Source organism: Drosophila subpulchrella, chromosome 3R (assembly GCF_014743375.2).
Source record: "Drosophila subpulchrella strain 33 F10 #4 breed RU33 chromosome 3R, RU_Dsub_v1.1 Primary Assembly, whole genome shotgun sequence".
Taxonomy (NCBI): Eukaryota; Metazoa; Arthropoda; class Insecta; order Diptera; family Drosophilidae; genus Drosophila; species Drosophila subpulchrella.
This window is the reverse complement of record NC_050609.1, coordinates 14,627,163-14,654,306: the sequence shown is the minus strand read 5'-3', so window position 1 is coordinate 14,654,306 and position 27,144 is coordinate 14,627,163. Positions and strand designations below refer to the sequence as shown.

At 43.7% G+C, this 27,144-nt stretch overlaps 2 protein-coding genes across 7 annotated transcripts in view; one reads left to right on the top strand and one right to left on the bottom strand.

Annotated features, from left to right (window-relative positions):
- The window catches only part of LOC119547057 (chromatin modification-related protein eaf-1), a 31,474-nt gene extending 5,839 nt beyond the window's left edge, over positions 1-25,635 (top strand). For 3 of the 6 annotated variants that reach the window (XM_037853757.1, XM_037853741.1, XM_037853749.1), the window contains 7 exons: positions 4,516-4,639; positions 15,909-16,287; positions 20,106-22,528; positions 22,589-22,682; positions 22,755-23,102; positions 23,343-23,763; positions 24,529-25,635. In XM_037853757.1, coding sequence (XP_037709685.1) covers positions 4,516-4,639; positions 15,909-16,287; positions 20,106-22,528; positions 22,589-22,682; positions 22,755-23,102; positions 23,343-23,763; positions 24,529-25,030 — 4,291 coding nt within the window. In that variant the 3' untranslated portion in view covers positions 25,031-25,635. The remainder of the gene's footprint in view (positions 1-4,515; positions 4,640-15,908; positions 16,288-20,105; positions 22,529-22,588; positions 22,683-22,754; positions 23,103-23,342; positions 23,764-24,528) is intronic. The other 3 variants (XM_037853766.1, XM_037853775.1, XM_037853784.1) reach the window with 3 other exon arrangements.
- Positions 25,636-25,882: 247 nt separating this feature from the next.
- LOC119547091 (venom protease-like) lies at positions 25,883-26,996 on the bottom strand. Its single transcript, XM_037853795.1, has 3 exons — positions 26,855-26,996; positions 26,618-26,792; positions 25,883-26,532 (listed from the first exon to the last, which is right to left on the bottom strand). The coding sequence occupies exons 1-3, from the start codon at positions 26,922-26,924 to the stop codon at positions 25,950-25,952; spliced, it is 828 nt and encodes a 275-aa protein (XP_037709723.1). The 5' UTR covers positions 26,925-26,996; the 3' UTR covers positions 25,883-25,949.
- Positions 26,997-27,144: the final 148 nt, after the last annotated feature.

Genomic DNA, 27,144 nt, shown 5'->3' with positions numbered 1-27,144 from the left:
GGTTGCATCAGCAGTTGGTCCCTCCTCTGTTTGTCTAGGCCACCTCCGCCGAATCCCTACGCTCCGCTCCATTGTCCGTCAGTCATTCAGCCAGAGTGGCAGACAGATAAAAAGACCGACGGACTGGAGACCTTTGAAATGTGTTTATTTTACTCACATTTAGGCATTTGTTGCGAATCCGCCAGCTTAGCGCTGGCTCTCCGACTTGTTGACTTTGGTCAACGCCCACCATGCGAATTTGTCGTTGCTGATATCGTGGGAAAACCCCTAGGAAAGTTTTACCCCAAAAGCCTTGTTTGACTCATGGGAGTTGGCGATAATGAGCTTGAGAGTTGGGAATTAAACGCCAGATTAAATTTGGCTTACTAACAGTTGTCTTTCTATGATGTTTTCTCAACTTATATAAATGTATTTAGTTGCTACATAAGTACAAATTTGGCTTTTGGAATATGATTCATTTTCGGGATTTTGTGAAGTTAATTTGTTCAATAATACCCTAATAATAGCCTACAAAATATAGTGTTTAAACAAGGAATTTCGTAGGTAATGGATCCCAAAAGATTATATAGACATGAATATACTAACTATCGTATCGTAAATCTTTTATTTGGAAAATATATCACTTTTGGGACTTAAATTAATTTGTTGATAAACTTCAATGACTTCATTCCTTAAATAATCTTCTGTATAATAATATGATTCCAAAAAAAAAATATATATATAGTCTCAAAGACTAAAATTATTTTTTAAAAAACTTCGTTGCATTTAAGCCTTGTGAAATCTATTGTGTAAACATAGAATAAATCCTTTGCTTTTATAGTAGCTTTCAATAATATCAAAACATTTGAGTAGGGTATTTAAAGCGTTGATTCCTGAAAATAAAACGCCTTTTGGGATCATATTTTTTCAGCGTGGGCATGATTCATTTTGCGATTGGCCGCATTCGTTCGTTTTTGTGGGCCGCCTGCTCCTCGCTTTCTTTTCGCGTTGTCAAGGACATGACGGCACAAGGACAACGTATAAAGTCCAGGCCCAAAGGATGTCCTGTCAGTCGGTCTGTCTGCCTATCTGCCTGTCTCCGACTGTTGAGACCCCTCCTCGGGCAGTGGCCTCCGCCTCTGTCTGGCTGGCTTTGTGCGATAATTTTTTACAGTTTCATGCGCCACGGCGTTGCTGGCCCACTGCCTTTGGGCCAAGTTAAGTCGCTCTTGCTGTTGCTGTGCGCTTTGCTGTCGGTTTTGTGTTTGCGCTGTTTGGGATTATTAATTTAGTAATAGGCTCAGGCCCTGCTGGAGGCCAACACCCAATCCACTCCCAATCCCAATCCCATTTGCAGTCTCAGCTGTCTGCACTTTCAACTCTTTTTCTGCGCTCGAGGGTGCACTCAAGGTCACAGGGGCGTAAAACTTTTCCACCTTTTCACACAGTTATAGGGTCTTTATAAGACGATGGCGGATGGCTGATGGGCGATGGCCACTCCACAGCAACTCTTTGGCACTTGGCTTTTTGTGTGTGCAATTTATTAAATTATTTTAACTCGTTAGCCCAACGCCTTTCATGTTTCCACAGAACGGGGAAAATAGGGTGGACTGGCAGGGATTGGAGGGCAAAGAGTTCCATGCAACCACTCACATTATTAGCGCATTTTGTGCAAATACCACAAAAAACAAAGTACGAGGTAAAGAAAAAATTTAATGAGTTGACGAGTTATTCGTCTGCCACAGAGAAAATAAAAATCGTGGCTTTATTACTACTTGTACACCTTTGATGTCAGTATGAAGTCTAGGCAAATTAAAGCTACATTGCAAAAATTATTTTATGTCAGCTTTATAAACTAAAAATCTTAAATTAAAAAAGAGCATATATTTTGGAACTCAGAAATTAGTTGCTGTATGAGATTAAAATGTTAGAAATAAACTATACTTTGCATTTATAAAAAGTTATTTATAACAAGAAGACTTAAGCCCTTACTGATACAAACTGGTTTTAAGTGGAATACTTATAGAACTATTTTCATAATGGGATATTTATAAAGCAGGACTTTAACATTTAATGCCCCAAACTGGTCCAAATGGAGTGCAATTATGTATGTTGTTGCAACGAGTTGATTTTAAATGCCCTTGAGTCCTATTAATTTCTCGCCGTGCATGATTCCTGCTGCGTGTTTGCCCTGCTGCCTCGACTGCCTCAACTGCGGTGGTAAGTGGCAGGCAGTAAGCAGTAAGCGGTGGGCTCTTAAGCCTCTCGCCACGCCAGCTTCATACAAATTGAGCCATAAGCTTTTGGCGTTGATGATTCGCCGTCCCGCTCAATCGATTCGCTCTCTCCCTTTCTCACTCGGAGTCCTTCGTGATGTCTGGCAATCGACTTGCCATCGATTTTTCCAATCTCGAACGTGGCTCAGTCGCTCATAAAGCTCTGGGCCCTCGTAAGTAGTTAAAAATAATTAATAAAACAAACCAGAACCAGTTTCCTTTACCCCATTGATGATGATTATGCTGCGGACCTGCAACTGGGAACTTGGGAACTTGGAACTGGGAACTGGGATGATATGAGATGAGATGAGATGCGGAGGCATCTCCTGTTTGGCCAGCTAAAAGGGCTACTCAATTGACAATTCGCATACTCGTTTAACCCGTAACACGATTCTCTTTGCTGTTGCTGTTGCTGTCGTCCCTGTGTTGCTGCTGTTGATGTTGCTGTCGCTCAATTATATTGTTGTCTCTGCTGTTCTGTTCCTCCGGCTCCCCATATACCATATACCATCTTCCAGCTCCCAACTCAGAGCTCAGAGCTCACAGCTCCTGTTGCTGTCGTCGTCGTTTCATTTAATGCCCTTGCCGCTTTCACACTTCATGCATTATTCAGATTTCCCATACGGTCTTGAAACGTCAACACGCTGAGAAAAATGCCTGAATTCGGGAATTTTTAAGATATTTAGGAAAAAATCCGTTTTTAAAATATTTCACGGTGAGAAAAATATAAAAATTCTGCAATTTTTGGGTTTTTATATAAACAAACTCTTTCTAAAAATTTATGAAGATGAAAACTTCTATTTAAGTATGGTCTCCAATAATACAATACAATATAGTTTTTGTTATTAAAAAATAGGATCTAACATATCATAAACAGTCTTCCTATATTTTTAAATATTTGGAAATGAAATAGTTGGTCTTGAATCTTGTTTTTAAAGATCATTAGAGTAAAAACCATACCATATTAGTAATATTAATATAAGTGATATCAATATTAGTAATATCATATATGATACTATATATATCATATGACTAATAAGTTTTCGGGGCAACAAAAGTACATCGTATTACCTTTTATATTACATATAGGTGACATATTTTTTTTCTGTGTGGACCTTCAGTTCTCCAGGGTCAGAGGAAGTGAGGTGCTGTGGCGAACTTGAGCCCTGGCATCAGTCTCTCGAGTACGAGTGCTTGAGCTCCCTTTCCCGCTTTCCTCGGACGGCGTCATCATCAGCGCCCTTGATTCCTTCAACGTGCTCACACTTTACAATTAATAAGCAGCTCCGATTTTTTGTTCCCCTCTGGTTTCGATTTTTTTTTTTGTTCTTTATTTTGCGTACGAGTGTTTTTTTATTGTGGTAATATGTATATCGAAGTAACCCCAGCTCATGCGACAACACATTTATGTCGGCAGATCTGCGGTCATGCGTGGCCTGATTGGTGGGAAAGGGGCTAGGAGAGTTGAGCGGGTTCTTTAAAAAGGGTTAACTCTTGTGTTGTGAAGGGAAAACCGCCCGTTCCATTTCGCAAGGGGGCTTGGCATTATTAAAACTGGATTCGCCGGGTTTCTTGCCTTCCTTTTTAGGCATTAAATGACCGAAATTTAAATCAATTTTTTGCCTTTTCATAATTTTTATGGCGCATAGGCGCGTTTTTTTTTTTGTCGGCTCGCTAAATATGTGCATATGGATGAGATCGTCTTTGTTCTCGCAGATGTTGAGTTTCCCCCAAGATGGGCCTTTGTCGCATTTAAGTATATCTGTTGCGCATTTTCTCAAGACACATCACCCCGAAATTCCAGTCACAGAGACTGAGTTCCTCGAAGAATGCCAACTGTATCATTACGTAGTTTCCAGAAAGGGTCTCAAATAACTTTATAGAACGCAAAAGCGAAACCAGTTTGAATTATGCGCAGATCGACGCGCACTTATTTGCCATACGATCGTTACTGATTGAAATTAATTTATGCGCGAATCACTTTACATTGTCATGTTAATGCCCATTATGTTAATGAGCTGTTAATCAAGCACTCGACCATTATCCATTGGCCTCTGTAGTCACTTAACTGCGGCTAATTGCCCCTGGGACATGGGGATAGTCGCTCTATAGTGGGTGGGTGTCTGGCCTTGGTAATTGCATAATTTCCATAAAACAAATTGTGCGTTTAGCTGGTGAATAACGGCATGACTGGGCCAGCCTTCAATTAATTAATCTCGCCCATCCACTAATGCATTTATCTTTTTAACCCTTTTCACAGCCCCTCGGGCAAAACGCTGAGCACGCAGTTCCAGATCAAGGACTATCTCCTCACCCAGGGTACCTGCAAGTGCGGCCTGCCGTGTCCGCTGCGCCCCGAATACCTGTTCGACTTTAATGCCCAGGTGAGTCTATTAAGTCGACTTAAAGAGGTGCCACAAATACGTAAAATTAAAAGGTTTACCTAAAGATAAAGATACGAAACAAAAACTTGTTTAAATGTATTAAGTTATGACTTTATAAAAGTATTATAAACAAATTTTCCATCTTTTTTTGTGGATATAAAGTCGAAAATGTTGTATAGTAGCGTTTCGATAAACTAAAGATAAAGATAATAAACAAAAACTTGTTAAAATGTATTATGTTTTGACTTTAGAATAGTATTATTACAATCTTTCCATTTGTTTCGATGGAAAGATAGAAATCTTATATAGTATCGTTTTGATAAACTAAAGATAAAGATAATAAACAAAAACGTGGTAAAATGTATTAAGTTCTGACTTAAGAAAAGTATTATTACAAAATATCCAATTTTATTAATGATAGAAAGAAGGAAATATTATATAGTAGAGTTTCGAACCATTTGAAGTAGGATTTTAAAGATTGTAACGGGATATATCCTTTAAACATAACAAGCATAATATTTCAAAACTTTATATATGGAATCATTTTTGTAACATCCAAATTCCAGGGATATCTAATTGGCTTAAAATGTTTGGTATGAATTGGATTGGGAGTGCTTAAGAAATGATTTTACATAAATATGATACGACGCAATTTTCTTCCCCCCAATATACCCTTTAAGCTCGGCTTACGTGGCCATAATTGGCTATCATTTTCCAAATATTGATTATAATCCCAAGAATCTTGTTTCGTGTCACGATGACATCGCCGAACAGCGAGTTGGACTTGTTTGTCTCATAATTGGCTGTAAATACCGAGCCATGAATGAGCTGAAATCCCACAGACAGGGGGAAGCTATTGCTATATCTATGGCTATACCTATACTAAATCTAATTGAATGTGCTGCGAGCTAACTAGCTGGCTGGCAAAAGGGGGAAACTGTTGGATTGGCGGGGTTTTTTTTTTCGTCGAGGGGACTGCCGACTTTCACTGAGCTTTACTTGACTGCAATGTAACTGCTACTGCTGCTGCTGCTGCGCCCCCTTCTATAGCCGCCTCATCGCTGGGGCTTCCAGATTAACGCAAAATATTTGTAAAACCAGTTTGACAACAAATCGACTGTGACGACGACGACGACGACGACTACGGCGATGTGGCAGCGACGTCGACTGCATAATCACGGAGCCAACGGAGCCAACTGAGCCGATTCTCCATGACCATCTGCCGCTTTTGCTCTGGAGCAGCTCCAATTTGTATATATCTACCATCTATATGTTTTTTTTTTTCGGGGCCTGTATGAGTGAGTAGTGCGGTGCAGTGAAAATCGCAGTGAAATCGCCTGCAATAAGATTAATTTTCAACAACAAAAAACTGTTAACGGTAAATCACGCCCAGACTTGGACTTCAGTTGGCTCTTTTTTCGCCTTGTCTTGGCCTTCTTTTTGTTATTATTATATTTTTTGGTCCCCTTGCCCTGGGTATTGTTGTTCTTGCAGGTCTTATTGGCTTCTGTCTCGCCTTTCAGCATTTGTCCGTTGTCTCCGAACTGGGAACCCCGAACCCCTTCCCTGACTCTTTGACTCCCCCTGGCGAGGTCATTAATTTGAGTTTATGGTTTCCCTTTGGTTTTTTGCGTGACGTTGATGCCGTCAAGCGCCAACGCCAACGCCCAACCAACCGACCGAACTGGAACCCCAGCCCCCTTCCTTGGAGGCCATCATACCACCCGCGCACATTCAATGTCCTTTTAATATGCTCCAGCAAACTTTGAGCGGTTGCACGGAGGGAAAAAGGTGACCTGCATTTGGGGAATTTTTAACAGCGGTATTTGCACGGATCTAGGTACTTTCAAGGTATACTATATATACGAATATTAAAAAGCACTCAGGTGGTATATTTATTTAGATCTCTAGCATTAGCTTGCTTAATTTGTTGTTTATAGGCAGGTTCATCATTGCAAATCACCAATTTTAAAAGCTTTTTACTTATTTTTGTTGAAATGTATAAGCTTTTTAGTGACCCATAAATTATAGAGGCGTCTTTTTCAGGCCCCTTAGCAAAATGTTCTATTTTTATATTGTTTTCAACCTCAGCCAAGAATAACCAAGCTAATTGTCAGAAATATAAGCCAATTAAACTATTTTTGATTTATTATAAAGAACTTAATTTCTTTATGCCAATTTTCACAAACTAATTAATATTATTATTCATCTTAATGTTGTTAAACTTAATCTCAGTGCACACACACGCATTTTAAGTTGAATGTCTGAACCCGCCAGCGTTGATTGTCGTCTTTTGTTGCCTGCTGCTCCAGCTGCTCCGTCAATCGATATTTCGGTGCAATGCACTTATAACGTTGCTCATCCTCATCCCTGCTTCATCAGCACACACCCACACCACCCCACCACCCCATTCCGCCACGCCCACTTGGCTGTGCATCGTTTAACTCGCACCACAAAGGAGCGAGCTCCTCGCAGCTTCCATTTGAGTGCTAAGCTGAGCTGCGTATTATCAAAAGGCAACCGCAATTTGTTTACTAAACACTTCATTGTGCCACCGATAGTCTTTCTCTTTCTCTTTCTCAGTCTTTCTCCTTCCCTTTCCCACACTTTCTGACCACAACTGGTTGCCTGAATGTGTGTGTGTTTTGGCCATAACTTTGGGTATATGGTAGAGAGGGTATCGTTGGGATTTGGTGGCAACTGTTTTGGATTTCTTTATTTGTGTGTAGTCTTTTATTTTGTCTGCGACGCGTTTTGGCGCATTCAACTCCGTCGACGAGCGTTTCATTTTGGCCATGATTGATGGGCCCATCACGATGGAGACTACGTTCGCTGATTTGTTTTGATTACGGCCATTTTATGCTGTCGCCTTAACTGCCTTTCTTTCGAGATGCGAGCTTTTGAGGTGTGGTAGGTTAGGGTTTTCCTTCCATCTCCATTTGTCTTTCTCTGTTTCGCCACTCTTTTCATTTGCCTGCCTTCTTTTTTTTTTTGGTGAAAGTCTTGGCCCGAACAGCTAGACAAAGCGACTGTCAGTCAATGGAGTTGGATTGAACATGGCCATCGGATCGCCTGGCAGGCTCAACTTGTCATGCGCTCCGAGGTTGGGCCAGCAAATTATGATGTCGTCTCTTGGTAGTATATTCATGAAATAGTATCTTGGATAACCGAGGGGCGGGGGCAAACCGACAAACTTTGAGTGTTTTAGTGGCTGCGATTGGAAAGTTAGAGCTGGAAAATAATGCCAAGTGGAGCAGAGAAGATGACGGACGGCAGACAATTGCAGTTGCAGACATAACTAGTTTTGAGTAGCCACGGCAGAGATTGCCCAGGTCTTTGAGACAGGCACTGGAAAATATTAGGAATACTTTGGTTATAGATACATTTTGCTCTTTTAAGGCCTTATGACATTTGATATTTAAATATTTCTTATTACTACGACTGAATTTATTTTAAAAAGATATGGAAACCTTGAACAAAGAAATTCTTAAAGTTGCTAAAGCTGTAAACCCCCTTTTTCTGTTGGTTTCCATGACTTTTTTTTTAAATATGAAGCAAGTGTCATAAGGTCTTAGCCAAAATCACTTGAAAATATATGTTTTCAGTGCACTGAATAGCTAGGCAAATACCAGATAGCCGATACCAGAGAAAGAAATGCTTTCAATGGGAAGCAAATGCAAACGGATTAGGCCTGCCATATATCCACTGATACTGATTGATGTATAATTTATGTACATAATGGGCCTGTAGACAACACGGCGTGTACGTAATATGGATTGCGTATACGCCGTGTGGTTAATTGGACATACGCATCGAGTGAAATACATGGTAATTACATCGCATTTGGCATTTGGCTGCGGGTCTTTAATTATCCCATATATATATAGAGCCATGCACATATTTCTCCATAACCGCAGTCCATGACTCAGATTTCGGTTTATGGCCTTTTAATGGGTGGTTCAGTGGGTGGTTCAAAGGGGTTTAAAGGGGGTAAGGGGTGGGGTAACCATGACGCAGGCGGGCTAAACGAACGCTTTGTTGTTTGTGGAATGAACGGTTCTCAGTCAGTCTCTGCTGCAATTGTCGATAATTAAACAATTATTTACAATTGAAATTTTCAATTGCTAAGTGCAAATGAAAATGAAAAACCGAAAACGATTTTTTATTCTTTTTTGATAAGTGCGAGACAATTGAAATTGATTTTCCACAAGGCGTCCCCAATGGATTTCTATTTCGAGAGCCTGGCACGCAGTGTTTCGCAGGGGCAAAAGGGAAGTCCCAGGCAAACAAATAAAACTTTGGCCCCAGTTCGTTTTCCATTCGCTCGCATGCAGCAAAAGAGCAAAAAGCAAAAGGCAAAAAGCAACAGCACAAAGCAAAAGCAAAAGCATCTGAAAAAAGCAACAGCAAATCAAAAGCTGTGCGCCAACAAGGCAAACAAACAAACTTGAGAAGGTCAGCGTCGAACGATGTCAGCGGCAACGTTGTTTCAAAAATTTACAGCTTACAATAAAAATAAAAGCAATATTAATTGTGGTCGTTGTTGCTTTTGCTGTTGCTTCTGTTTACAGTACACAAACACACGCATTCAGAATGTCAGAGGCGCTTGCATAAAGTATTCAATCCAGGGGCTCTCGAAAAAAAAAATGTTTATTGACCTTTTTCGTGATTGCCCTCACTTACTCATACAATACAATACTTCGTGAAGGCATGCTTTTAAGATTTAACACTGGGATTTTAAAGTAAAACACTTTTCAGACCCAAACTGGTAAAAAAATGTTTCGTGTTTGCTTTTATATATATTCATTATAATGGTTAATGTTCAAATTACAATAAGATGTTTTTGTTTATTAAGTTAATATAAATACAGTTGTCTTTTATTGTGCTTAAGCTATGTTTTAAGTTTATCGATTTCCATTAGCACAAACAAAATTTTCATTATAATAAAAATGTTGATGTCTATTTGGTAAATGTAAATAAAGTAGGCTTTGTGTGTCATAAGCTTATTAAAATGGTCAATCTCCCTTTTGTATTGCACTTCCTACTGTGCTACTATATTGTTTCCAAACAAGGCTTATTAAATAGGTCACCATAGAGAATATTCTCGCCCTCCGAATGGTATTCAACCTCCATTTTAATTATGCCAAAGATTAAAAGAGGTTCTGTAGTACTCAATACAGCCCCTGATATTATAGTCCCCATCCCTGAGAATGACTTGCGGCTCGATGACGCCCAGCTGACTTGAGTTGAATGTGCGTGAAGGTTGCTTGCCAATCAGCGGCAATCCGCGGGAGCTCCGGGCTGTATATTGTATGGTATACATGCATATATATGGTACTGTACTATATATACCATATATGGCGTATGGCGGTGTCAGGGCCAGAAAATGAAAGTGAGTCGAGAAACGGCGGCTATCGCGGCACATTGTTTCAGTGTCACTCATTCATTCAGGGCTATCCCCAGACCCCAGACCCAGACCCAAGTCCTCAATCAGCAGAACCCCTCCGAACATCCCACAGTTCTTGGTTCTCCTGCTGGCCTGTTTCTGACGCACACCGAAATGCAACCAAGCACGTCCGTCATTCGGAGCACTCCGCCACCTCCTCCTGGTCCTCCTGCTCCTCATGGTTCTCCTCTGGATTCTCGACAACTGCCGCTGCACTTTTCGGCCAATTTGCATTTATAAACATTTGCTGAGCGGAGGCCACGGATACGGGGATACGCCGGCTACGAGGGCAAATTGTAGCAGACAATTTAGCATATTCATGGAACAACAACTAAAACAATTAGGCGGCAGGTGGCAGGTGGGATGGGATGGTATGGGATGGGATGGGATGGCATGGGATGGGGTTGTTGTTTCCACCGGTTCGCGCCGCATCTTCATCTTGCTTGTTTTTTTGTTTTCGGGGGTAATTTGCACGTCACTCGAATGTGAGCAGGAAGACTTGACTTGTCTTGACTTGACTCCACTTCGACTTTCTGTCTGGGCACTTTGGCTGTTTTGGTGGCAAAAATTGAATTCCCGCTTATTTTTGGCTGGTCGTTTTTATAGAAACTTCATTAGTTCAAATTAAATGTTGTACGCGCCGTGAGCAGACAGCGTGGCATGGCCAGGACCTCGAGTTTTCAAAGTGCAACAGGACGGGACAGGATAGGACGGGACTGGACAGGATAGGATAGGACCCAGGCAGGCAGGCAGACAGGTCGAGAGCTTTGCTTCACTGAACCGCTGAAGAGTGGTTGGCCAGGTGGGCTGAAGTGCAGATATATGTACAACTAGGTGCCCCGAGTTGACTGGCAAAAGTTTTTGGACCACAGCAATTGAATAAGGACGGGGGATGGGAGTGCGGAAGAGTTTTCCATCTCATGACCAGAGAAAATCGAGTTGCCAGTTTAATCCTTTAACTGCCCCGAAAGAAAAGTTTTTCTCTAAATCGATATTACAGCACTTTGTGGGATTCGATTATTGCAGATGTGCATACACAAAACAGGCTCTTTAAGATATTAATTCGGAAAAGTATGCCCATGTCAAATTTGTATTCCGAAGGTTATTTTATAAACTTATTTTAGTTTTATTTGAAGCCCAGGTCTATTCATAATTTTTCTAGAGCTAAAAAGGGTATTGTAGCATAAAATATAGAGTTAACCAAAAAGACCAGAAAAACAATCCGCTTGTAAAAAACGTTGCTTACTTATAAACGACTAACGGCCAATTTCTCAATGTCATGTTAAGGTTCTGGTTAGTTATCTGTTAGGGAAAGTTAACATGATGTTAAAATGAAAGACAAATTCGTATTTTTAATTTGACTTTTCATTTTTAATTTGTGGTCAGTTTTACACGTTTAAATAGAACCTGACCTGATATTGAGAAACTACAAATGACAAGTTAACCGCAAGTCAACTTGAAACGAAGATATCGACCCTTGAGAGGTTAAATTTGAGCATGTTTCTTAAGGCAGACAGTGGTATTATAACTCGTGCCGTTTTGATTTGATTCAATTTCCGCTAAGAACGAGTCCTGCCAACGCGGCAGTTAAATTTAACCATTTCTGCTTTTCAATTTAGTTTAAATGTGCATCCTGCTGCTGGCTGTCCCTCCCCGTTTGCATTCCACTTGCAACCAGGAATCGACTCGAGAATCGAGCATTAACCAGAGAATTGCACGCGCGCATGGCGACCGTTGAGCGATTTCCGTTGTGGGTTACGTCATGCTCTGAGGGGGATGGGTTGGGGGGGGGGGGGGGGGGGGGGGGGTTTCGGGGCTGACAGGGAAATCTTGCTGCAGTCCTGCAGGACTTTTGCAGTGGCGCTGGCCCCGGCGACGTGACTGAGCGATTACTCATATCCGGCAGCGCCGCAAGTTCCTGTTGTGAGTGCGCGCACAATTGCCCGAAGGAGGTCCGTGTCCATGGCCATGTCCATGTCCATGTCCGAGTTTGGATCAGAGGGGCTGGTAGCCTAGAGAACCCCAGACAGAGCCACCCCCTAGCCGAGGATTAAAGCTGTCCGCTCGACAGTCATTATGACGTTAATGAAAACCAACACCGACGACGGTGCACCTGTGCATGCTTCGCACCTGCACCTGCACCAGCATAAGTCTCGCCCAGCTCGTTTGCATATTGCCCAAGCAGCCTGGACACCCCCCCACTGCATATCCTGGGCGGAAGCCACCCCCAAGAGCCACCCCCTTCCGGTTAGCACCCGGAACCGCCCCCCAAAATGCGCTCCGTCTGTCTGGCACACACAACACAACACAGTTCGTTTTAATTTTCACAATTATGCATGCAAAAGTGCAATGTTTGTTGGTATTTCGCTGGCATTTTCGTTTGGCATTTTGTTGCGTGTTACACACACACCACGCCCCCTTTTCCCTTTTCTGAGCCCCCCGCCCTTGGCTATAAGCTCAGTTAATACGTCAAAAATGCAAAATGCATGTTTCCCAACGTGGATTGGACACTTTTCGGTTTGTGTAAATAATGCAAATTTATATATATATATCAAGCGTATACGTATTTTCAATTATGTATCCGTATGGCTCCGCTCGTGTATGTAAAATGCCCTGTATTCATTAGTTGCACGCTTTGGTGGATGGAATGGGATAGAATGGTATTGGATGGGATGGGATGGGAGAGATGTGAAGTGGAGTGGAGTGTCAACGCGTCGCCTCAACGCTTGGCTGGATTTGGTGCTGCTCCTGCTAATAACCATTTTGGTGGCCATTATGTTGGCCCAATGGGATATGCTCGGTTTGGGCCACAGTTGCCGAAAGAAAAGGGCCTGTAATGGTGATGGTCAGAATGAAATGTGTGCATTTTGAGGACTTTCCCGTGACAGGATGGGATAGGAGATAGAGATAAATGTTTGGTGTCATTAGAAATTGAGGTTGTTACAAATGGGATGAGCTGTTATAAAAAAAGATAAATGACTTAAGATTTTAAATAGCATCTATCGTTCAGATATTTTTATTAATATGTAATGAAAATACGTACTTAATATCGTGTGATATAAGTAGTTATCTGCCAATTAAATTGAATTGCTTTCATTTGAGTAAACGACTTAACTTGCTTATTAATGAGTGTTTACTTATTTAGTTCAACTTAAAAAGGCCATCCTTCTTGCATAATAATAATTACTAGTTCTAAAACATTATTGAAAAATAAGTAAAATATGATGAGTTCATTAGTTTAATTTTCTATCGACATCATGAGATCCATTTTAATATAAAAATCTTGTAGTTTATTGATTAATTGCTTGCTAACGAGTAATCAAATAGTCGTTTATCACATTTGCGCTGCAACTGAAGTTGCAGTCCATGTTGCTGCTGCTGTCAACAACAGAAGCAGCAAAAGCAGCAGCAACATCGGGCCGGCGTTTGCTTAATTATTTTTCCATTAAATGCCAATTAAGTTTGGATATTATGTTTTAAACTCGCATTGAATTTCCCGCGTGACCAGGGTTGCCAGGGCAACGTTTGATTGCAGTTGGATTTTCGTAATTTTTTTGGTTTTTACCATTTTATTATGGGTACATAATTTTCCGGGCAGAATCACAGATATATCTTTATAGAGAACCCCACTGGAAAAATCCCCTACCCCTCAACTAGATGATGATGATGGCCAGACGACGACGACGACGACCCAGTTGGCAATTGCAAAATGTTCTACATCCATTTGTTTGTTTGTTTGCTTTCTCTATGCCAAATGCCAAAGAGTGGAGCGGATGAGCTCGGGTTGTCAGGGGGATGAGCTGCTGTGGTTTTATTGCATTTCAAAAGTTGAAATTATGTTTGCTTTCTGCGGCAAGGCGGACGCCCGCCGACTGCCTTTTGACTAAGTGGCAAGCAAAGCTGCAACAAAACAGCACTTGAAGTTGCCTTTGTGGCAAGTTGCAGTCCAAAGCCCAGACATTGCTGCAGGAAAATGGGTTGGGTGTCCTCTAATGGATTTATTTCGTCTAGCTGGGCGTGGTCAATTAATAAACTTTGCTTGTACTTACACCCTGAATAAATTGGTTTCAGCTTATTGAATTAGTAAACTTTCGTTGTATTTACCAGGCGCGTAAATTGGTTTTTAAAGAGTGGCTTCAAGTGTAGTAAATCTTCAACACCAATCAAGCAATTACCCCAAAAAAGGCCTCCAGTTTCACGTTTCATTATCCCCTGCTTATTTGCCAATGATTCGTTTAATTTCACAACTTATAGAACCCCCCCCCCCATGCCAGATCCCCCGGGTCTTCAGGTTACTTGGGCCACTTTATTGCCTTCTCCAATTGCTCCTTTTCCTCGGTCTGTCGGTCAGTGCTATAAAAAAAAAAAAGCCAGAGGGGCAGTGGAACATTTTAATGTTTAATAACCAACTTTGGTCTGTGGAATGTTCACTTAAAGCAGCCGGATGGCGAATGGTGGATCCTAAAAGGTCCGTTCCGAGTGTTTTGTACAAATTGCCGACCCAAAATGGTTGCGACACGTTTCCAGCGCTTGGCCGGCCAATGAAGCAATTGCCATCCACTGATTGAAATGGCAAAAAGTGCACGGTCCCAAAAGGGTCGTCCATCATCATCACCACCATCGCCTCATCCTCCTCCTATAAAGCCTTCATCGTCATGGTTAATAAAGGGGCGGCGTTGGCGGCGGGGGCGGCCTGCAAATCGAAACCTTTGCCGTCGATTCATTTGCATAAATTCCATGCGCACCTGCTGCCCAGAAAATCCGGAGGAGGAGCAGAGCTGTGGGCATCACCATGGCAACTTTTGCCAGTCTTTTGATCTGCTCAAACTCGATAATGATGAATGCGATGCATTTGATTGGATTACATGTGTATTCGGCCGGGGCTTCGTTGGATATTCATTTACAAAATGCTAATTGGACGGTGCCTAAGCCTCAGGCCAAGGTCGTATTCCTAAGTAATCAACCATCAACCCAATGTTTTCACTCATCTCATAAATTTGCACAAAGGGGGTAGATGGAAATTTGTGGAAATAATTTGAATAATGTTACCGAAATTTGATTTTGTTCTAAGAAAAGAGGGTATACTGATTGAAGGGAAGCCTTTTAAGCGTACTAATCGGTTTAAATTATAGGTTTTTAATTATTGAACTATCTTGATTGCTTAAAATTGGGAAGGGAGAGAAATCTGTATGTATCTCTATCTTCTATATATATATAACTCTTTTTAATTTTAAGAATTACTGTTTGATAACTAACTAGTTTAGATACAGAGTCCAAGTGTAAAATTTTAAAAGCCTTGAAGGATATAATTTTAGGACTCTGGTTCTTATTATTAATACTGAATACTCTTTAAAAATCATTAAGGTAGCAAGTATAGGTATTCAAGTATTGGAAATTCAAAAGCGTTTTTGAAGATTATCTCAGGAATACCGCCTAATTAAAGGGTATAGAAAAGTTAACCCCAAATGGCGCCACAGGCGCTTATCTAATTTTTAACGAATGCTACTCACGTTTCCCATGCAAATTAATAGCGCACACCCATCGCGAATGAGGGTGTGTGTGGTTCTCGGCTTGTGTGTTTAGAGTGGACCTTTATGTGTGCCGTTTGGAATTCCAAGTGCGCTGATTAAATTTTCGATTTCATATTTGACAGCCAGCGTGGTTGGCGTTTGTGGTGGTTTACGCGGATGGTGGGGTTCGGTCGGTTCATGGGTGTTCTGCGGTTGTCGTTATCGACGATTCTGTCGAGTGGCGGCGCCTAATTTGATTGTTGCATAGCATTTACACTAATTATGCCAATTTGTTGCTTTATGCTAATTGCAGGTGCCCAACATGCCGCTTAAGTTGCCAACGGAGGCGCCAACGTCGATGCCAACACCTTGCCTGCATCAGCGGCGATTTCTTGAATCTCAGCAGCTACAGTTGCCACAGCAACCGCAGCAGCAACACCAGCAGCAACAGCAGCAGCAAACCCAACTGCAACAGCAACATCTACAGCAGCAGCAGCAGCAACAACAACAGGCTGTCAAAGATGTATCGGTAACCGTATCCGTATCTGGGCCAGCAGCTGTCAGCGATGTGTTCTCCACGCTGATGACATCGACAGCAAGAACGGCGACAACGGCAACACCAACAGCAGCAGCAGCAGCAACATCACCAGCCCAAGCGGCAACAACAACCACACTTGAATTGGCCAACAAAGGTGAGTGTTGAAACATATGGGAAAATGCCCAAGACTCTTAGAATCAAAGATAAGGGGAAGAAACATTAGAGGCTATCTCTAGTCGGGGTTGTCAAGATGCTAAAATAAATACACAAGGTATAAGCTATAAACAAGTTGAAATATAAGTAAATTACGAGGAAAACACACAATTTGTGTGGCTATTTTGATGACTCAAGCTAAGGTTTGATAAAAAGAAGTTAAAAGAAGTGTTCCCAGGACGATTGTAATCGTTATAAATAATATTCAGCCAAGCAAGCACTTGTAACGTCACGGATGAACAACTTTCTAATGAACCAAACGCCTTTCTTTCCCCCACAAAGAAATGCCTTTTTAATAATTTGCCATTTCATTTGAGAGCTCTGGGAATGACGGATTTTCCCTGTTTTATCGGCGCCATGGCAACCCTGGCTGTCAAAGCGCCCCTGCGGGTGAACGTTTGCAGCGCTCAAAAGTATGCTATGGAAAAATGTGATGCCTGCATTTTTGCGCAACTGCAAAAATAGAAGGGAAAGCCAGAAAAAAATATATAGAAAAACGACGACAGCGACAAGGACTGACGACGAGCAAGACGAAGACGACGACGGATGCACAGGCGGGGGGGAGGGATTGAGAGGAGGAGGGGGCGGCAGGATATAGCCGGAGGTGAGGTCAGGCCAAAAGGAAAACTAGTGTAGATACGTGCGAAAAGTGCAGGCTGGGTTAAGGAAAATCCTAAGCAAAGCAAAGCAAAAGCAAAGCCTTGCCAAAATGGAGCACAGCAGGAACTGCACACAAACACCCAGGCACATCCCTGCACATTTGTGCACACACAGTTGGGGTCAGCTAAATGTCCTTAAGGATTATCTTGGAATGCGCAAGTTATTTGGTTAGGTTGAAGAAAGATACTGAAAAGGAATTAATAAGGTTTATTTAGAAACTTGGTATTTGATACAATTCATTAATCACCTTTAAATACCATCCTAGTTAGGGTTTTGATTAATAAGATCAAATGATAAGACCATTTTTATTAAATTAATGGAACCTATTTTAATATTATCATATAGATTAAGATAACATATAAAATTGTTGCTCAAATCTGAAGAATCAACCTAGAGTCATAAATAGTAAAGCAACACCATTCAAATTTTTACTATACAGTTTTACTAACGTATAGGTTTGGGTTAAGAACTTATTTTTCCCTAAGTTACCCCAACTTTTTGAAACGCTATTTCATAAAAAAACGGATGAAAATAGCTCTTCATAAGGAAAAGTTTTAAATTCACTTAGTCCTTACCCTTTAAGCCCTATAAATGGTATGCCTACACATCATAACTTGACAGACATAATCCCTATATAATCTAGTTCCAGTAATGCTAATATTTTGACCTCACCTGTTGGCACACATGAACATGTGAGTGGTGGTGCAAGCAGATGCAATGGAAATGGTGCTCGTTGTTGACTGTGGCTGCTGCCAAGTGAAAAACGATGCCTAGACAATGATAAAGTGAAACTGCACACACACGGGGGGAGTTGCAGAGTGAGGGATACCTACAGATAGAGGATACACAAGGATACAGGCGTTTTCGGTGGGGGGTGGAGTTCAAGGAAATAAAAGGATAAAATCGCTGGCAAACAAACACAGCGAAAGCAGCGAGTTCAACAAGCTTAAAACAGCATACTACATATATATATATAGCTGGTTTCGGGGGAAATGGAAAATGGAAGGTAGGATGTTTGAGCACTGGCAGGAAGTGCATTTCGGATGCTTTCCACCCGTTTGTCGTCTGTTTGGAACCCCCCCTTCCAAGTTCTTCGCCCCATTCCCAATTCTTCAGCTTGTTTTGATTTTGTCTTTTGTGTGACCAGTCAAAGGAAGTTAACGCGTTCCAAACAAAAACCCAGAGCGTTACTCAAAGACATATCCCACCCACAATCCACTCGGTTTTTCCCCCACCCGCCGTTCCACTGGATTTTCCCCAACAACCAACAGCTGCAGGCGCTTTAAGTCGGAGGCAGAGAAGCATGATAAATAAATGTTATGTTTATTAAAGACCCCCGACTGCTGGGAAACATTTACACTTGAGAACGCCCCAAGCAGTTTGGACAGCTCGCATTTGGGAATGGCTTTTCGATGGGGATTTCAGTTGACTGGCTTGAGTTTTTGGTTATACATAACTACAGCTTTTTGAAGGTGACACAAAAAGGGAAAAGTGCAAAAGTTCAGCGTTGATTTGTGCGACTCAGGAAGCCAATTAGCAAGATATACAAAACTTTTCCCTCTGCAAGTGTGATTTTGCATTCAAGTTTGCTTCAGTTGTGGTGGGGCATATCTGTTATAAATAAAAAAAATGGTACTTTTTTGATATAATACAGATTTTCAATGAGTTTTTATAGATATTGTAAGCTGCTATTGCATTTAATAACCTTTTATTTTGACTTTGAGAACTATCTCTCTTGATTTAAAGTAAAATATAGTAATCCTAGTGTAGGCTTCCTTACTTTCTTCTACTGTGTTTGACTTAGGGTATGAATAATTCGCGCTGCTCGCTCACGTACATTTGAATTGGATTCCCTCTGCAATCATCCGGGAAGCACTTGCAAAACTTTTATTCTATTGACACCGCACCAATTCAGCATCCGCACTTTCCCAGCTTTCCCGCATTTCCGACCTGCCCTTTCGTATCTGCAACTGCCGCAGGCTGGCGGAGTTTTTGAAAGGGTTTTTCTTCCAGCAATTCAAAGCAATTTGATTTCCATTTGAGATATTTGCTCGCCGAGTGCAAGGAAAAAGGAAAACAACTGCAAAACTGTTGCCAATTTGGGGAAAAGGCAAAAGGGTTTTCGCAGCTCGCACATTCATTCCTTGCCTCATTCATTCATTCATGCACTCATTCATTTATTCATTCATGGAAATGGAGTAGGCGTGGCAAGGGGGGCGGGACGTGGTGGACAAGGAAGCTCAGCAGTTGGGCAAACATTTGGCAAACATTGTTAAAAACTTTAAAATGAAAAGGTTAATTGAAACAAAAGGGACTTGATGGCAAAAGTTTAACCGAGCGCGTCCACTGCGTACCGCCTACCAGCCACGCCCACGGCCATTTGGCACCACCGCCCCCATCCTTGGCCACCAGGCAGACAGGAGCAACCACTTGCAATCCTCCAGCGGGTGGAAAGTCCAATCAGCGTCGCATTAAAAACCCCGCACAAAGCAAAAGTTTTCCACGATTTAGAAATTTTCGCGAGCCATCACAGATAATGGGGGGTTTTTTTGAGGGGGAAGTGGTGCTCTGGAGGTGGTTCCTTGGAGGTGGTGCAAAAGTTGGTCAGGCTGCGGTCTGTGTGGGTGTGGCAAGTATTTGCGAAAACAAAAAATCGAAAAATCTTTTGCCCTAGCTAAATGAATTTAAATTTTCTGTGGCTGGTTTTGTGCGTATTTGTTTTTTTTTTTTTTTGAGGGTTGCATCCCTTTTTTTATTTGTTGGGTAAAGCTTTTTAATTATAAGTCTGCCATTATATGCTTACGCTTGAAAATAACACAAAAAACAGCACACTAAACCTCTTTTTTTTGTTAAAAGCACTCGACGCACGTTTGTGTGTTCTGATTTTTGGGATTCCCGAGTTCTCCCCTTTTTGCTACTCCACCAAACTCAAACAGTTTACAGGACCTTTTGTGGGTGGAATGGGTGGTTGTGTCTTTGGGTGGACACGTTGCGGGCACTTTAAGGACGCGACGCGCTTTGCATAAGCAAAAGGAAGAACCCAAGGATGTCTTGACCTTTCACTGACTTTGCCTTTTCAATTTGTTGCTCCATTTGCAGACGCTGATTGCCACAAATACGGCGATAACAAATTACCTGCCTCGGTCCGGAACACGCCCACGCCCACGCCGGCTCCAACGCCCCCGCTACCGCTTCCGCTTCCCAATGCGATGCCAACTAGTCAAGCATTAGCCTTGGGCGGGCTCGCAGTCGGCGGCAATCTCCCCAAGCGCTCAACTGGGGGACATGTGATAAAGCAGCCAGCCAATGCTCTTGCGCCACCAAACACGACTCCCGGAGGAGCCACCAACATCATCCAGCAACAGCAGCAGCAGCAACATCCCAACTTCAAGGACGATCCGGCTGGCTATCTCCAACAACAGACTGCAATGCTGCACAACAGCCTGGGAGTTGGCTTAGATGCGACAAAAACGGCAGCAGGAACTTCCACAGCGAGAGGTCTGCCACAAGAACCCATTGTGCACAGCTCCCAGCAGCAGCAGCAGCAGCAACAACAGCAACTCCAGCAACAGCAACTTCAGCAACAGCAACTCCAGCAGCAGCAACATCTGCAGCAGTTGCAGCGTCAAAAGATTCGTCGCCTGTCGCTCTTTGGAAAATGGGAAACAGATCCAGTACCCGCCTCGAATTCCCAACCAGCCGCGGGAACCCGAACCCTTCAAGTGGACACTGCAGCCTTTGCACGACCCCAGAAGCCGCAGATCACTAGCGTAACCATGGTGCCAGCTCCCCAGGAGTCACCCGTGTCGAGTAGTGCAACAGAGATGCTGGAGAAGCGACCCGAGCAGGTGGGGGCCATATCAACCAGTCACGAGAGTCCCCGGCAGAGTCTGTCCTCGCCCACGGACTCAGTTGATTCGGCCAAGAGCACGCCCTCCGCTTCCCCAAAGCCCCAGATGCATGTCCAGCTGCAGCCGCAGTTGCTGCAGATGCGTACGCAGCCCCAAGCGAATCTTCCAGCTCCGGCCCCGGTCACCCTGCCCGCCCACGTTCGTGTGATGCGTCAGCAGCAGACGCAGATCATTCCCGGCCAGCGATTGCCGGTGGTCAGTAGTAGTGCAGCCATGGCCACGATGACCAGGAGCATAGTGACCTCCTCGGCGGGAACGAGTACGATAACAGGTCGTCCGGTGACCACCACGTTGGCCAACTCGAATCCCACAGTGGCGCAGTTGCAATCCATGGCGAACGCCATGGGTGCAGGAGGTGGTGGTGGCCAATTGATAATGACATCTTCCGGGCAACTGCTGGTCATTCCGACGGCCAACAAACAGGCGGCGCAGCGTCAGCCCGGACAAGGTGTGATCATCCAGCAACAGCAGCCGGCGGAGTTGCATCCACAACCAGGAGGTGGTTATATCGTCAGCCAGCCCTCTCCAGTGGCGTCCGCCAGTTCCAGCAGCAGCAGCAGCACTGTGATTCTGAACTCCGGTGGAGCTAAGCTCTTGCACCACCAGATCATCACCTCGCAGGCTGGTCAGATAAATCAGGCGACTGCAGGAGGAACGGGAAACCAACCACAGACAGTGCTTCTCAACACTCTTCCCAATGGAGGCTATATCGTCCAGCAGCAGCAGCCATCGCAGACGCAACAGCAGGCCGAGCAGATCCTGGCTATGCCTCAACCGCCTCCGGCGCAAACACTTATCATCAGTTCGCCGGATACCAAGAGAAGGGCGCGAAAGCGCAAGAGCTCCATATGCCATACACCACCGCCGAGTGGATCGCCCGCCAAAACCATCTCACCCCAGATCTCGCCCAGCATCCCCAGCCAGGCACCAGCTTTGCTCCACCAGCAGGCAGCGGCAGCAGCAGCGGCGGCGGCGGCGGCTGCTCCACAATTCCAACAGCAGTTCCAGCTTAGTCCCGGCATTCAGGGAATTGTGGTTAACAAACCCAATCCCCCGCAGGCTCAGCAGACGCAGCAGCTACTGCTCCAGAACGGGCAGATCCTGCAGCAGGTGAATCTCATTGGACAGCAGCTTCTCATGCCGGCCGGCCTGGTGATGGGACCGGATGCTACTCTGCTACAGATCCAGAATATGCCCACTACCAGTCTGATGACGCCGCAGGGACCCGTGATGCTGCGTACGCCATCGCCGCAGAACAAGCCCTCCTTCATCTCGCCGAGCGCCGGGGGACAGCAGTACTTAGTGGGTGCCAATGGGCAGTTGAGCCCCATCGGGCAGATCTACTCCACGCCCATGGGCCTGGTGATGCCGACCGGTCAGCAGGGAGGTGCATCCTTTGTGCAGGCTAGTCCCACGACTACCACCATCCAAATCCAACAGCAGCCTGCGCCGCAGCCCACGCAAATCAGTTTGCAGCCGGCACAGGCCACCTACATGACAGAGACGGTGATGAGTCGCCAGGGAACGGCTGCCAGTCCGCCGGACACAACCACCTGCAGCCCACGAAGCCCGGAGCGTCCACCCAGTCATCGCAGCAGTGGCAGCGACATGGTGAGTGATTAAGAATGGCTTCCATTAGTCGACTTTTTGTTATCACTCTTGTTTTGGCAGGTACAATGCGTATCCAGTTCAGAGCCGGATGCGGCGGTTTCTCCCCAAAGCGCTGAGAGTAGGCAGTCGCCGTCTTCCACAGACTGTGAGAGGAGTAAGTACATCCGATCAGTAGAATCCTCTTTTGTTAAACCATTACTCATTATCTTATCTCTTAACCAACCAGGCATCTGCAACAACAATCTGTTCACCCAGCCAAGTGGGTTATACAAGCACTCGGAGCCAAAGATACGGCGCATCCACATCACCTCGCAGACGGCGGCCGAGAACGGGATGAGCCTGATGCAGGGACAAGGTATGCGACTGGCCACATCTAACATCAACTCCACATCCGCATCCATGTCCATAACATCGTCATCGTCGGCACCACTAACCACCAATGCGATGGCGGGACACCGCCAGTTCTTGCACCGCCAGCCGGTCGTGCAGCACCACCACAATCCAAACATTGCCAACAACAGCCATTCAAACACCTTTCTTCATAGCCACAAAGTAGTTAACGTTGACTACCAGGGTAAGGCCCCATCGCTGACCAGCACTAACTGCATCCACACCACGCTAACCAACCACCACCACAACACCACCCATTTGGCCACTGCATGATCGCCTGCACCACCACCTGCACCTTCTTTGTTTAGTTTGTAATCTCTGCCCTCCGTTGTTGTCCTCCGCTCGGTGCTGGGATCACCTATGCCCCCGAGTAACCTAAGTCAAAATCCTAGTTTCTACGTACAAGTGTGTGTGCCTTTCATAGAGTCGCCCACAACAACGCAGCTCATTACATCGGTTCCAAGTGCACCAATTCTGGATAAAGTTCCTGCACCACCGGTCGAGAAGGCGACAACTAGGACGCCAACCAAACGTTCGCGGCGACCGCAGCGAGGAGTGGCTCGTGAGACACCCTCAGCGGCCGGTAGAAACTTTCTGATGCCGCCGCGATCCTTCGCCATTGGGGAACTGATCTGGGGTCCGGCCCGGGGCCATCCCGCCTGGCCCGGGAAGATCGTCAAGATGCCCGACGGAGTGTGCACGCCGTCGCAGCAGTTCGACCACGTCTGGGTTCAGTGGTTCGGCGGCGGCGGGCGCTCCACCTCCGAACTGATTCCGGTCAACTCGCTGCAGAGTCTCTCCGAAGGTCTGGAGGCACATCACAAGGCCCAGAAGGATACGAGAAAGTGAGCATCGGTCAAGGGTTGTGGGAATGTCTAGGCAAAGATCAGGGGGATTATAATAAAGTCAAGTTAATCCAGCAGGCAGTGATTCAAGGAAACCATCGTCTTTAGGTGAAGACCAGACCAGCACTGTACCTAGAGCTAAACCTGTATTTTGTAATATTATAAATAGTTATCCAATTTATTTTGTCTAGGTATTGTCCTATTATTAGTAGAAAATAATTTTCTTTTGTTTGTAGCTTATGTTTGCGGTTTATGAAACCTTAAAAAAAAGCTAGTTTTGCCATTTTAGTAAATTATTTTGTTGTACAAAAATATTCTGTATATTTATTTGTAGCCATTTTTTAGATAATTTTGTAGTTTATTTTTGCAGCCTTTATGAAGTCGTTAAAATGTAGCTAAATCTTGATAATTGGACATTTGATATTATTAGCTGTGCAATTTAGCAATAAATTGGCATTTAAATGCATTATTAATTAATTTAATAATTGTTTACCATTTGACTTTTAATTTGCTAATTAATATTCTTGTTTCTTTTTTTAAAATGCGCTGAACCAAATCCAAAAATTAAACCCTGCCCTGCCAACCCCAACGTGTATAACTCTGTGTGTGTGTATGCATAATCATCATCAACATCATCATGACCAACAACAACAACAACAACAACTACCCCACTTGAAAATGAAAATACCAAACCCGAACCCAACCTGAAACCAACCAAAACCAAAAATTCAACCACATACACACACCCACCATGCGACCACAAAGGAGCCGCAAACTGAACTCGCAACTCGAGCGGGCCATACAAGAAGCAATGACTGAGTTGGATAACATTTCAGCCTCCTCAACACCCGCAGCCACATCCTCCTCATCATCCGCCGCCATAGCTGCTGTTCCTTCGGCATCGGCAGGACCAGCTATAATTGGCGGACAACAGCAATATCAGCAGCAGCAGCACCAGCACCAGCAGCAGTCGCCCTCTTCAACGAACAACAAAATAAATGGACTCGCGCGGAGCAAGCGCCAGGCCAATAACACAAGTGGGGCCAGCATGGTGCTGACCACCAGCACGGCGGCCACATTGAGTGGCCTCTTCAATCAGCAGCGAGCCAAGCCCATACGCATTGCTCCGGCTCCACCGGTGGCCACCACAGGCACCGGGAATATGGGAACGATACAAGCAGCTGGAGCTGGAGCTGCTGTGGCATCGACTGGAGCAGGAACCACCACTACTCTCGCCCGTTCCGAGATCCTGAAGCTGGCCAAATGACCAGCGCTGTCGACGTTGTCGTCGACAGTAAGCACAGCCAACTACACGCTCGTCATCGGGCACAAGTAGTGCGGGATTGGTGGAGGAGATGCCGCCAGGCCATACGTTATATAGCTATCCCATATACTATATGAGTATAGAGTTTAGTGTTAGATGTCAGGCCTCTCAGCTTTGGAGTTTGTTGATTTGTATTCTTTACCAGACTCTCCCCGCTTAGTTGCGTCGCTGGGCGTCGCGCGCCACACTTTCGAAATAGACAATAATACAGCAAGATGATGATGTTAATGAAAAACCAAGTTACAAAGAAGAGTTCTAACAATAAGCGATCGTTTTTGCTTCGTACACAGCGCCTCGGCGCAATTTTGCGTTGTTTTGTATATAGTAAACACCCCAAGCTACACAGATGTTAGTATTAAGTATTTATTTATTGCATATAGACCCTTGGTTTTTTTATAGGTTTTGTTTTCGTTGCAATTTTTAGACTTACCCATTATTTTTATATATAGGTAGCCTAAGCTGATACTTAGCCACTAAGTTAAAACCCGAGTAATCATCAACAAGGCAGATCTACAATTACATTTGCTTTCTCAAGCAAAAAAAAAAAACATCAAATCAAAAGCAGCTACTGATTTTCATTTATTGCGTATATGCCCAAAATGTTTTTTAAACTCTAGAAGAACAAATTATTTATGTCGAACACAAAAGAAAAACCTTGAGTAATAATTGATGAAGCATGAAGAGAAATTATATTTATAAATTGTTATTATTTATTTAGTTGAGACTATTGTAAAATTATAATTGTAAAACAAATACAAAAACGAAATCACACTTAGCGGAACCACACAAAACAAATAAAAAGTAAAAAACAAGAGAACTAAAATGTTTATTGTGTTTTAATTGTTGATTTGTAATTTTTTGTCTAAGACTCAACGCTGTTCAATTCATTTTTAATCCAATCTTGAAATAAATGAACCCTCGTGTACAAACTGGGAATGTTTGGAGTATCGCATGCAATGCCTACTGAAGTGATTCCCATAATTTGAAAAGTGCACCCGTTTCCCGTAAAGGGTATCAGCAAAGGTCCTCCCGAGTCGCCATTACAAGTGTCCTTATGATCCGGAGATCCAACACACAACTGGGAATCTGCTTTGTATCCTTGCGGAACATCTTCGTTAGGATCCGTTGTTCTCCCACATACGCCACCATAGTTTCTGAGAACAACCTCCCTCAGTTCCTTGGACTGTTCGAAGTCGGAGAATCTCTTTTGACCCCATCCGATTGCGGTGAAGGCGGCTATCAAGTCTCCATTACTTAAGGGCAGACAAGCAGGCAACTTGTATCGGTTGTATCTTATTTCCCCGCGCAAACGAACAATCCCAATATCGTTGTAGAGAACTGGGTACTGAAAGTCTGGATGGGCCTTAGTTTCGAGAACTTCAAAGTCCTCCGGCTGGGCGTCGTCCTTGTCGCTGTCTCCCAAGCGCACAATGTTTACGGATCCTCTGCAAAATATAATTATGATTCATAAACGGTTAGTTATTAAATTAGAACTTTAAGTCACATTTTTATATAATTCTGGAAACTTACACATCTGAATAAAAGCAGTGGGCAGCCGTCAGAATCACGCGATCACTAATTATTGTGCCACCACAGAACCACTTGGTTTGGTTCAGAGTGGAATTATGATGACCAAGGCGAGCTGCCGGGGTGTACTCTCTAAAAGCCGCGGGAATTCCGCCAAGGATGGAAGGTAACTCCAGATCTTAGAAGTAAACAAATATTTCTTTAATATACTGAAGCTTTTAAAAAAGAACGAAGACTCACCTTGATCGGCGGATATTATAAGAAAGCTAAAGCCACATAGGAAAATCAGTGAAACAATGTATCTGCTCATTCTGTATGCTTAAAAAATGCAACTGCCTAGGTGGAAGATTGCACACAGACTGAAATATGGGTAATAATTTCAGTCAGAGATCTTATATTGGTACTGGTTTCTTTATCTGTAGCCTGAAAAAATGCACCTACTTTGATTGGGAAACCCAATGTGTAAGGGATCCACTACTAATCGCATTTCTAAGACTTGCTGATAAGAGGGAATTTACACTTCCTAAGTA